General features: G+C 44.9%; 1 protein-coding gene and 1 long non-coding RNA gene across 5 annotated transcripts in view; both read left to right on the forward strand.

Annotated features, from left to right (window-relative positions):
- The window catches only part of LOC135314291 (uncharacterized), a 10328-nt gene extending 4366 nt beyond the window's left edge, over window positions 1-5962 (forward strand). For all 3 annotated transcript variants that reach the window (XR_010373756.1, XR_010373757.1, XR_010373755.1), the window contains 2 exons: window positions 4210-4395; window positions 5404-5962. This is a non-coding gene — a long non-coding RNA (uncharacterized LOC135314291). The remainder of the gene's footprint in view (window positions 1-4209; window positions 4396-5403) is intronic.
- Window positions 5963-11807: 5845 nt separating this feature from the next.
- The window catches only part of GNPTAB (N-acetylglucosamine-1-phosphate transferase subunits alpha and beta), a 46108-nt gene continuing 45548 nt past the window's right edge, over window positions 11808-12367 (forward strand). For both annotated transcript variants that reach the window (XM_064456463.1, XM_064456456.1), the window contains exon 1: window positions 11808-12028. In XM_064456463.1, the coding sequence (XP_064312533.1) occupies window positions 11912-12028 (117 nt within the window). In that variant the 5' untranslated portion in view covers window positions 11808-11911. The remainder of the gene's footprint in view (window positions 12029-12367) is intronic.

Genomic DNA, 12367 nt, shown 5'->3' on the forward strand with positions numbered 1-12367 from the left:
AATTGTGTCGTTTTCTCTCCAAAAAAGGATAGAAGCTTCCTGTGGTGCAGGACAGGTTTGGATCAATATCTCCCAATAATACTGAGATCTGAAAATTGATCTTCCAGAATTCCTGGAGAATGTTAGCTCTCAAAATATATATTTTTAACTCCTCTACTCTCTATTTTCATTTTCTTTTCAGGTGATGTTTTTCAAAAGACAGGGTTTAGTGGTATAAATCTGTGTTTCCAGAATGCATGAGGTGTAGACTGATGTGGGCTATAAAGGGCAAGAAAGAGTCTATTAGCTGCAGAGGAATCATTCTGCAGTAGCTTTGTTCTCTCTCCCTCTAAATGAGGTAGTCAGCATGCTAAAGCAGGTACTGGGAGAATTTGGCTCTAGCATTTCAGTAATTTTGACACTACATTTTTAGAGAAGCACATTTTTAGGAAAAAAGGAAATAATGCAAAGCAAAATTATAGCTTTTTATGGGGCCTTGACATCTGAGAGAAGTGCTTCTGCAGGTTTCTGAGTGGAACACAGTAACTGACACTAAGTTGCTTGCTGAAGAGGAAAAGGAAGTAATGAAATTCATGACCTTGAGTCCAGTTAGGATGAAAAAGTAATTAAAGGAATCAGAGTCTAAACTGAGAGAATTTGATTAATCCTAGGAAAAGCTATGAAAAATGTCTTTTTCTCAACATCAGAAGTAGCTGATGATGTGCTTTGTCCAACGTAAAACCTCCTGGAAATGAGGAGTACCCACTGCTGAAAAATCAGATCCTATTTTCATATGTTAAACTAGATTTGCCAGAACAATTTTCGGATGTTGCTTTGTCTGTCTTTACTGCAGCATATTGCTAAATATAGGACATCCAACTATTTCTTCCTGTTTATACTGTGCTTCGTACATTGCTGGCTGCATTACTGTTCGCTCCTTTCATAAACTTCCTTCTTTCGTGTCTGCTCAGAGTTGACACCAAGGTCTAACAAGTCCACAGAGAGCAGCTAAATGTGCTTCAGGGTAATATTACAAAATCTCTTTATGTTGGAACAGTTTGTTTCAAGCTGATACAAATGTAACAAACAGGCTTACTTAGCAAAATGTAATTTTACAAAACACAAATATTTTGTCCAATTTTGTCTTTTCAGTTTTAATAAACTATGTTTTCCATCCTTTCTTCGCCTTTGCCAATGTCCTTCATAGTTCTTCTGTATGAAAGATTTGTGCTGCCTAGGAACTCTGATAAGACCACAAATAATATAGAACAAAGGCAGAAGGATTGTTGCTGTTCAGTCAAAGTGCAGTGTAATTGATATAATGAGTCATAAGCAAATGCTCAAGTTTGTACCCTGGCCGTGAGCACTGTGGTTACCTGTGGGAGCAGAGCATCACTGCTGCTTATTTTGGTGAGGAACTTTAGATCAAGGAAAAGCTGGTGCAACTCTGGGAGTCCCAGAGAAAAGATTGTGAGCTATACCTGGGTCTTGTCTGTACCAGCTTTTCCACGCATGAATGGCAATGGAAGAGAGAGGCATTAGGTTTTCCAGTGGTCCAAGTTGTGCATTGTTGCAGCCCATTATCAAGGTTCAATGGCAGGTGGGAAATGGTGCCATAGACAGCAGTGGCCAAAGGCTGCCCATTAGGGCCCACCCAAGTGGGTTGCTCCGTCTCATAGGGCCACCTGCCACCACCCTGCTAGAGAAAACCCCTTTGGTCCTTCTCCCTGGTTGGGCCCTAGGCGATTCAGATTGTTCCTTGGAGGCTCATGGAGCAAGAATTCAAAGTCTAGTTTTTCTGGGGATAACAGAGTAATTCACTGCATTTGTAGGGTACATGAAAATAAAGGACTCATGATGAATTCTTATCAAGTTCTGAAATAAAATAGACTTGAAGAACTACTGTAAACTGGGCTTTCCAAAAAGATCTTGTTGTAATTATTTCCACTCTACTCTCTTCGTAGTGTCTTAAGCATTTCTAGAAATAGAAATAGTTCTAAGTATATTTCCAAGCAACAAAGGAAATTGTTCATCATAAAAGGGTCCTTTATCTATTTCATCCTTCTGTCTGATACTGTGGTCCACATCAGGTGATTGAGCATGGGTTTATGAAAAGCAGGTCCTGCTTGACTAACCTGATCTCCTTCCGTGACAAGGTGACCTGCTTAGTGAATGAGGGAGAGCCTGTGGATGTTGTCTACCTAAATCTTAGTCCTTTGACACCATTTCCAACAACATTTTCCTAGAGAAACTACCTGCTCATGGCTTGGATGCGTGTACCTGTCACTGGGTAAAAACCTGGCTGGATGGCCGGGCCAAAGACCTGTGGTGAACGGAGCTAAATCCAGTTGGCGGCCAGTCACAAGCAGTGCTCCCCAGGGCTCAGTGTTGGGGCCAGTTATTTTTCATATCTTTATCAATGATCTGGACAAGGGAATCGAGTGCACCCTCAGTAAGTTTGCAGACGACAGCAGATTGGGTGGGAGTGTTGATCTGCTTGAGGGAAGGAAGGCTCTGCAGAGGGACCTCGACAGGCTGGATCGAAGGGCTGAGGCCAGCTGTATGAGGTTCAACAAGGCCAAGTGCCAGGCCCTGCACTTGGGTCACAACAACCCCATGCAATGCTACAGGCTTGGGGAAGAGTGGCTGACAAGCTGCCTGGCGGAAAAGGATCTGGGGGTATTGGGTGACTGAATATGAGCCAGCAGTGTGCCCAGGTGGCCAAGAAGGCCAACAGCATCCTGGCTTGTATCAGGAATAGTGTGGCCAGCAGGAGCAGGGAAGTGATCATGCCCCTGTACTTGGCACTGGTGAGGCCGCACCTCAAATACTGTTTTGGGTCGCTCACTACAAGAAGGACATTGAGTTGCTGGAGTGTGTCCAGAGAAGGGCAATGAAGTTGGTGAAGGGTCTGGAGAACAAGTCTTATGAAGAGCGGCTGAGGGAACTGGGGTTGTTTAGCCTGGAGAAGAGGAGGTTGAGGAGAGACCTTATCACTCTCTACAACTACCTTAAATGAGGCTGCAGCAAGGTGGGTGTTGGTCTCTTCTCCCAAGTAAGAAGTGATAGGACAAGAGGAAATGGCCTCAAGTTGCTCCACGGGAGGTTTAGGCTGGATATTAGGAAAAATTTCCTTACTGAAAGAGTGGTGAGGCATTGGAACAGGCTGCCCAGAGAGGTGGTGGAGTCATCATCCCTGAAGGTATTTTAAAGATGTTTGGATGTGGTGCTTAGGGACATGGTTTAATGGTGGACTTGGCAGTGTTAGGTTTACAGATGGACTTGATGATCTTAAATGTCTTTTCCAACCTAAACTATTCTATGATTCTAACTAACCAAAATTAGATGCCCTTCTAATGTTCTGAGCCTCCATCTTAACACGGTGGTGTAAAATGTACATGCCATTTGATACAGCTGGAAGATCTTCCTGACCACTCCTCGTCACTAAAGGCACCTCCATTTTTTTCTGCTAAGTGTCCTGCTGAGTTAATTTAAAAGACTACCTTGCCCATTCTAACAATCAAATCCACACGGTCTGTTGTCTGTGCTATTACAACTTGGTAGGATTAACAAAAGAAACATAAATTCCAGCACTATTTCATCAATGTACTAAAGTCCCTGTGTTTTTAGTGTTGAAATACAAAATATAACTTTTAACTCTTGAGAATAATCAAACATTTCAGAGAACCAGACTTCACTCTGAGAAAGAGTAAAGTGGGCTGGAAGGCATGTCCTATGAGGAGTGGCTGAGGACTTTGGGTTTGTCTAGTTTGGAGAAAAGGAGGCTGAGAGGTGATCTCATTGTTCTCTACAGCTTCCTGAGGAGGGCAAGTGGAGAGGGAGGTGCTGATCTCTTCTGTCTGATGTCCAGAGACAGGATACATGGCAATGGTTCAAAGCTGCATTAGGTTTAGACTTGACATTATGAAGCATTTATTTACTGAGAGGGTGGTCAAACACTGGAACAGGCTTCCTAGAGAGGTGGTTGATTCCCCAAGCCTGTTTAAGAGGCATTTGGACAATGCCTGTAACAACATGCTTTAACTTTTGGTCAGCCCTGAAGTGATCAGGCAGTTGGACTAGATGATCATTGTAGGTCCCTTCCAACTGAAATATTCTATTCTATTCTATTCTATTCTATTCTATTCTATTCTAATATGCTGTGGCCTAATGCCCTGATTAATTTAACTCATTTCAGTACTTGATGGCTCTTCATTCCTTTTTCCACAGAAGACAGAGCAGTTGACGTTCTGCAGAAGAAATGGACCAGGCCAATTTGCCCACTGGTTTAACCACATTGACGTTGAACAATTATCTGCAAAGTTTCAGAAGGTTTATTCTGGCTTTCTGCAAGCATTTGTTATTTCAGTTTGAAGTGCTCAGAAAAATAATGGGCTATTTCAGAAGAAAGTGTTGGTGAGTATTACACTTTGAAAATTTTATTTCAGTGCCAGGTGCACATATTGCCTCAGCCTCATCTAAATGCTCACTTTCAACTATTTTCAAAATGCCATTGTTCCAATCCTTTGCTTTCCATGCACTGCTTTTTCTTTGGTTTCTCAGACATTATTGTTTTCCTTTTTGTTTAGTTATACCTTATATTTACCAGCCATGCTCTTCAACCTTTTATAAATATCCTTTCTAGTATCTGCACCAACAGAAAAGAAGTGGAAAGGGTAGGATGACCGGTTGCTGTTTAAGAAAGAATATGTTTTTTTCCTGTAGAGAAATGGGGCCAGTAGAGAAATGAGGTTTGGAGCAAAAAAAGGGTCCTATATTCTGTCAACAACATTTTCGAGAAGTCATAAATGTTCCTTGCATAACTATCCAGAGGGTTAGGAGCTGAGCATCTGAGGATTTTGAAAATTAGTGACACACTGAAGTACTGAGCACAATTTTCAAATTTCCACTTTTGCTGCAGTACTGAGTGAAAACTCTCACTAGCTGCATATAATGAGATTGCATCTGCTCATGAGGCTAAAATTACTGCAGACTGATTCAGAGATGATCTATGACAAGGCATAGCATCAGGGACCAACATCATCTCTCAGAAACTGACATCCTGATCGCTTACATTCAATCTCTATTTTAGAGGTAATATCAGTGGGATGGAGTCTTATCAAAGGCTAAGATCTCTATAAATGGTGAGTCAAAATAAGACAAATTTTGAAGGCTTAAATACTGTCTGGTGCCTATCTTTTACTCTGTTATGTTCTGAATGACTAATTCTGATCTAATTATTGTATTTGATAGACAGTGGTACTACCAAATTCACTGCACTGTACTGAGCTACTAATTCCAGTATGCCTAAGGCTACTGCTTTAAATAGGATTTCAGAAGCATAGATGTTATACTTTTGGGGGGGGGGGTGGGAGATGAGAGAAGCCCTAGAAGGCCCTATTGTCTCCCATTTTCTTTCCACAGAAAGTGCTTATGCAGCTCTTCACAATTCTGACAAGCACACCAGCCTGTTTTGACTGCTGTTTAGGGCCTGGCCCTCTACGAAGTCCTCTGTTGGCTCCTTGGGGCACAGAAGATATGTCACTTCTTAGAGGAGGTGGTCATTAAGAGTATGTTAATATAGTAAATGAACATGGAAGTGTAACAGAGGAACCTCTGAAGGGCTTTGGCAGGGAAGAAATGGGACACAGCTGTAGAGAGGGGCTGTAGGTCCCTGTTGGTGGGTCAGCGTGTCCAGCTTCCAAAATGTCATGCCTCAACTCAGCTGATTTTAACCCAGCTGACACAGACTGTGTTAGTTGTGAAGATCTGGCAGCACAGCTTTCACTGTGGACTAACAATGCACATACTTCATACCAGGCGCTCATGTAACCTGCCCTGAAGTCCACACTGGCAAGTCTTTGCTATTATTCATCTCCCGCTAAACAGGACAAAGCCACCCTGGATACTTACACATGCCATTTTTTGCACAACAGAGAGATGTAATTTCAGTGGTAGGTATTGACAACCAAGAAAAAATTAGGAGAATTTCTGGATTATGTTTATGCTAATAAAACTGCTTTTATTACTCTTTGGTTTTTTTCCTAAGTGTTACTGGATAGAGGCTGTTGAGAACAGATGCACAAAGGTAATTATGGAGCATGCATTTAGGCAGGTGACTCGATTGCCACTAAAACTGATAGGAATTTAGACACTTTTATAGGAGCTTTTAAGGACTTTAATCCTTCTGAGCATGTGCATTACAAAGGTGAATGGTGAAATAATTGGCTGCTATTTTCTTCGCTCCATGCTTCCATCGGTGCGTGGGTCGAACCTGTTCACAGCTGTGTAGAACTTCTAGATTGTTTACAGAAGTTCTTAGAAGATGTCATGTGAATAAGGCAGGAATAGAAATGATGGCTGCATAATTACAATAAGCAAATACAAATTGGTCCCTGCCTCTGCTGCAAAACTACTCTATGATGACGGCCAAGTTGCTTCAAACTTTCCATGGGTAAGTCAATACTTCTATGTTCTTTACTTTTGCTTTCCTGACTTGAGACACCTCTGAATGCTCAGAAGTTCCGAGCATCCACAAATGCAACCGAAGTCCCTAAGAAGGAACTGCTGAGCCTTCAGAGTACTACTGGTTAGCTCCTGGACTGTGAAAAATGGGTCCTAAAGTGGAAGCAGGCATCAAACTTGCTGAATTTTGCCTTTGCCTTTGTGCTTGGTAATATTTGCTTCATAGAGGTGCTACAAGATTAATTCATGTTTGTGAAACAGACCATACAGTGATGAACACTGGAAGCCCATGAGGACGTTAATTCTCTTTGTTTAGCGCAAGATTCAAGGAGCATGCAGTGAATATTATTCTTGGCTAACAGAGAAGCTTAAGATGCTAGGTTGATTGTTTCTGGTCTTCTGCCTCAACAAAATATAATTACATTATTGCCTTGGATATTTAGCTCTTACTCTTCTCCCTTCCCAGTAAATTAGAATTGTAAAGATTTAGAAAGAATATTCAGCTTTTCTAAGGAAGGAACAATGTAAGTGATTGCTGTTTTCCCAGAGTAGACATGAAGAAGGGTAGCAGCAGCTCCTGCCTTACTCAAGAACATTACAAGATTTCCAGTCCTGTTTAAAATAAGTAGTTATTACTTTCCTCTTGCAAGTAGCTTCTACTCCCTCTTAGAAAGCTCTGACTGTAGTAAGAAAAACATCTCAAATTCTGAGAGTTTTCTGAGATCTAAGAGACAGAAAATGTTGGTGAAGGCAACTTGCAGAAAATCAGGATCAAGATAAAGTGTGTTTATAATTATTTGACTGCTTTTTAAGATTACTTCCTATTACACAGAAAGCAGGCCTTTACTTTAAGCGCTGCTACGTGCATCTTCAAGTTAATACAAATACAAGTACAGTTAAGTAGATTATTCCAAAAGCCCAACAGTTTACATGGACAGTGATTTGGCAAGGCCCTTAAATATATGTTTGATTATAATGGCAGCATCTAATTTTTAGATATCCTGACACCTAGTGGAATTTATTGCTGCAAGCAGAATATCTGGGTTCATCTGCCTGTTCAGTGACTGGAGAAGTGAAGAAAGTTAAGTATCCCATTCTTCGATACAATAGCAAGATACTCACCTGTACAGCTGCCTAAGCAATGAATTAGATAGAATGTGAAAAAAGAAGACTTTGGCCTAAGCCCAGCCCCTTTCAGAGCCATGCTCACAAAGTTGGTTGCAAAGTGAGGCAAAGTCCCTGATCTGGTTTCTGGTTTTGAACTTGGAAAGATTTTCTAGTGACAGATGTAAAAGGATCCAAGCAACTTGGATTCAGGGTGTATCAAAAGGGATTTGAACCTGTATCTACTATGTGTACTCTGTAAATTGCAAATAATTAGCAAGTTGAGGGTGGCCTTGTTTTCATCTATTTTCTGTCATGCCTTTCTGTGTTGCATGGAATAATTAAGCCTTTGACGGACTGAACAAAGCAACAGTGTATAAACCCCTGGAAAAATGGGAATTTGGGGATAAAAAAAGGGGAACATCTGGAGTATAGAGTCCTATCTTCTGTCACAAGCTGGCTAAGCTGTCTCTCAAGGCTTGATAGGTATTCCTGCTATTCCTATTTCAAATATATTCCAGAACATGGTTTTCTCTCCTTTTTTTTCCTTTGTTTTGTTTTTTTGTTTTGTTTTGTTTTGTTTTAACCTGGTGACAGTACGGCATTTAGTTTAAATAAACCTCTGATCTTCATTCCTGTGATGTGAACAAGGCAAAATCTTGTAGTGTCTTCTCAGAATGTAGGATCTTGTTCCTTTTCATGCATATTTCAGTTTAAATATATGTTCCTTCAACACAAGTATTCTACAAGCAAGGACAGATATAGTCCCATCATTATTTGTACAGTAGCTCTTTACATCTCTATATCTACTGGAATACTTTGGCTGGTACCTTACAAAATCATATAAAGATTGTATGAATTTTAATGGCTTTACCACGTTGGTATTATATGGAAGTATTTATTAGTCTATATAAATGTATCATCCCACACTCTGCACTAATTATTAATCCAGGCTTTGAAGTCATCCAGTTTTCCCTGATTGATTTTCTGCTTTACTTTGGTGTTTTGTCTCTCAGCTTCATATCTTCAGCACATTTTAGTCCATTACTGCATTTATGCTGTATTGTTGACCAGAACTAATGTTTTTGTTTTCATACTCTGCATACATGCTGTACCTCAGTTCTCAATGAAAACCTCAGTCTGCTGACTCGGAATACCAGGCCACCACTAGTACTGCAGCCACAGTGCTATAGGTGGTGGTAAAGAGGTGCGGCCATTCAGTAATAATAGCTCAATAATAGTGCAGTGCTTGAACAGGAGGTGCAGGTGAGGGAGGTACGAGCAAATGACTGAAGGTTATATTTCTCCAGGGTAGTACTTTAGCACATTGGTGAGAACATGTGGAGGAAGAAGACTGCATATGTTTGGAGAAAGTGCTGTCTCTGTGCAACAGGTGATGAAAGTGTAGCTAGAGGCTTCTGCACACCGAGATGCACTCAGAAAGCTGGGTTGTCATGAAGGGCCAAATAAGTATAATCGTGCTGATAACACAGGATAAGGAGGTAGAACACAGCACTGTGTGGTGGGCTCTGAGACTCTGAAGGTAACCCCTGGTGAATTTGCTGTAGAATCATAGAATCGTTAAGGTTGGAAAAGACCTCCAAGATCATCAGGTCCAACCGTCAATGCAACACGACCAAGCCTCCTAAATCATGCCCTGAAGCACCACGTCTACATGTTTCTTGAACACCTCCAGGGATGGTGACTCCACCATCTCTGAGCCGCCTGTTCCAATGCTTCATCACTCTTTCAGTAAAGAATTTTTCCTAATATCCAGCCTAAACCTCCCGTGGAGCAACTTGAGGCCATTTCCTCTTGTCCTATCACTTCTTACTTGGGAGAAGAGACCAACATCCACCTTGCTACAGCCTCCTTTTGGGTAGCTGTAAAGAGTGATAAGGTCTCTCCTCAGCCTCCTCTTCTCCAGGCTAAACAACCCCAGTTCCCTCAGCCGCTCTTCATAAGACTTGTTCTCCAGACCCTTCACCAGCTTTGTTGCCCTTCTCTGAACATGATCCAGCACCTCAATGTCCTTCTTGTAGTGAGTGGCCCAAAATGCAACACAGTATTCAAGGTTTGCCCTCATCAGTGCTGAGAACAGGGGCACCATCACTTCCCTGCTCCTGCTGGCCACACTATTCCTGATACAGGCCAGGATGCTGTTGGCCTTCTTGGCCACCTGAGCACACTGCTGGCTCGTATTCAGCTGGCAGTTGACCAGCACCCCCGGGGCCTTTGCTGCCAGGCAGCTCTCCAGCCACTGTTCCCCAAGCCTGTAGCATTGCATGGGGTTGTTGTGACCCAAGTGCAGGACCTGGCACTTGGCCTTGTTGAACCTCATACAGCTGGCCTCAGCCCTTCGATCCAGCCTGTCGAGGTCCCTCTGCAGAGCCTTCCTTCCCTCAAGCAGATCGACACTCCCGCCCAATCTGCTGTCATCTGCAAACTTACTGAGGTCACGCTGAATGCCCTCATCCAGATCATTGATAAAGATATTAAACAATACTGGCCCCAGCTGCCCAACAAAACAGAGCCCTGGGGAGCACTGCTTGCGACTGGCCGCCAACTGGATTTAGCTCCGTTCACCACAACTCTCTGGGCTCGGTCACCCAGCCAAGAGTACACCTGTCCAAGCCATGAGCCACTAGCTTCTCTAGGAGGATGCTTTGGGAGACAGTGTCAAAGGCTTTACTAAAGTCCAGGTAGATAACATCCACACCCTTTCCCTCATCCACTAGGTGGGTCACATGGTCATAGAAGGAGATCAGGTTTGTCAGGAAGGACCTGCCTTTCATGAACCCATGCTGGCTGGGTATGAATCCATGGTTGTCTTGCTGGTGAGTGCACTCAAGATGAACTGCTCCATGATCTGGCCTGTGAGGAAGGGAAAAACAGTGACACCAAAAAGGTAAACAGGAGTAGTGCTCCATGGATTGGGAAAGCTGTGCCAAAGAGCTATCTGTGTACTCTTGGACATTGCTTAAATAACTACAGCCAGGTGCAGTGCCAGGTGCAGTCCTCTCACACCACAGCTGTGTAAATATACCAGGACAAACTTCTGGAAATGGTCAGGTATTGTTACTTTACACAGGGCAAAATAAGAACACATGGGTGATGTTTGTTGCTCAGAAAAATCACTGCAGTGACTTGTAGGAAATACTTAGAAGACATAACTGACTACAGAGGTAGGTGCTACTGACCCTGGCCTCATGAGGGCCTATGACACCAGTTTATTTTGCTCTGGTAACCAGAATTGCCTCTGCCTGATGGAAATTTGGCAGTGGTGAAACTAGCAGTGTCCCATGTCGATGGCTGAACTTCATGGCAGAAACCAAACTGGTGCAGATTAAGGACTTGCAGAGCCTGCTGTCAGCTAGTGACTTCTAACTAGTTTCTTGTTATCATGTTTTTGCCCCAAGAACTGTTCTTGAAGAACTCCATGAATAACCTTCTCCTAGCCTGATGGTTCTCCTTTCATGAACCTATCCCCGCACTTCATTTCTTTGCCAAAATACGCACGGAAGTGCTTAAATGAAATCTCAGCACATAGCTCTGTGGTATCTTTATGATACCCAAGAGCCCTCCTTATCCTTCTTAGCTAGGGAAAACAAATTTGCTTTGCAGCATATCTGGAAGCACGACAGGGTGGTGCAGCTGTGCTGGCCGCAGCTGGAGAGGTGTTTACATGTGCAGAAAAACTGTCTTGCGGGTCAGTAATTTCAAGATCGCCTAGGACATTACACACCAAAGCGTTTAGATTTTATTCTACAGCCAGTAGGTAGCAAGGGAAGAATCAGAAGTGCAATCGTGACCGTGAAACGAAACCGGTGTGATTTTTCGTTCCTGGGTGCATGCTCTCACACGCATCATTCCCTTTCAGCTGCCCGGGCGCGCGTTCCCAGCAAAGCGCCGCACGACGCGGCACGCTTTGCGGCCCACCTGCTGCACACACAGCACTGGACCCGCATTTCTTCATCCGGATGATTTCTTACAGAACTGCAGGGGCCATTCGCCACCGTCGGCGCGCCTCGAAGCCTTGCGCCATGAGCCCTCAAGGCCACGAGCGAGGAGCCAAAGAAGTAGCAAACCCCACAGTCCGGCCCGTTATGGCCGTGCGGGGCCGGGCCCTGCGGGAAGGCAGAGCGAAGCGCGCGGGAGCCGTGAGGGCGGGGCGCGCCTCTCCCCTCAGCGTGCCGCCCGCCCGCCCGCCGCCAGGTGGCGCCGCGGCGCCGCCGGAAGCGGGGCGGGCGCTGAGGGCGGCGGGACCCGCCCGCCCGCTCGGTGAGGCGGGCCGGGCCGCGCCGCGCCGGGCCGGGCCGGGCCGGGCGAGGCGGCGGTAGCGGCGGCCGCCGGCCGGCCGGCCATGCTGCTAAAGCTCCTGCAGCGCCAGACCTATACCTGCCTGTCGCACAGGTATGGGCCCTGTCTCTGCCTCGGGGGCCTCGTCCTCATGATCGTCTCCGCCCTGCAGTTCGGGGAGGTCAGTACGGCGCCGCGCCGGCGTGGCGTGGCAGCCCCCCCCCCTTCCCTCCCTTCCTCCCTCCCTCCCTCCGGGCAGCCCCGGCCGAGCCGAGCTGTGGCGGCGGGGAGAGGGGGGCGCGGTGGTGCGTTTTGGTTCGGGGCTTTTCCCCTTTCGGGAGGCGGGCGGCTGTCATGCCCTGTAAGCGGCGAGTTCCCTCAGCAAGCAGCTGGGACGGGAATGCTGGTTATCCATCTGTCTGTTTAAGATACGAGGGAGAAAACGTGCTGGGGCTCCCTTTTCCTTCTGGGCTATGAACCGTCGGGGCTGAGAAACGAGGCGGCGCAGCCCCGTCCGCGC

This window comes from Phalacrocorax carbo, chromosome 1 (genome assembly GCF_963921805.1).
Source record: "Phalacrocorax carbo chromosome 1, bPhaCar2.1, whole genome shotgun sequence".
NCBI lineage: Eukaryota > Metazoa > Chordata > Aves > Suliformes > Phalacrocoracidae > Phalacrocorax > Phalacrocorax carbo.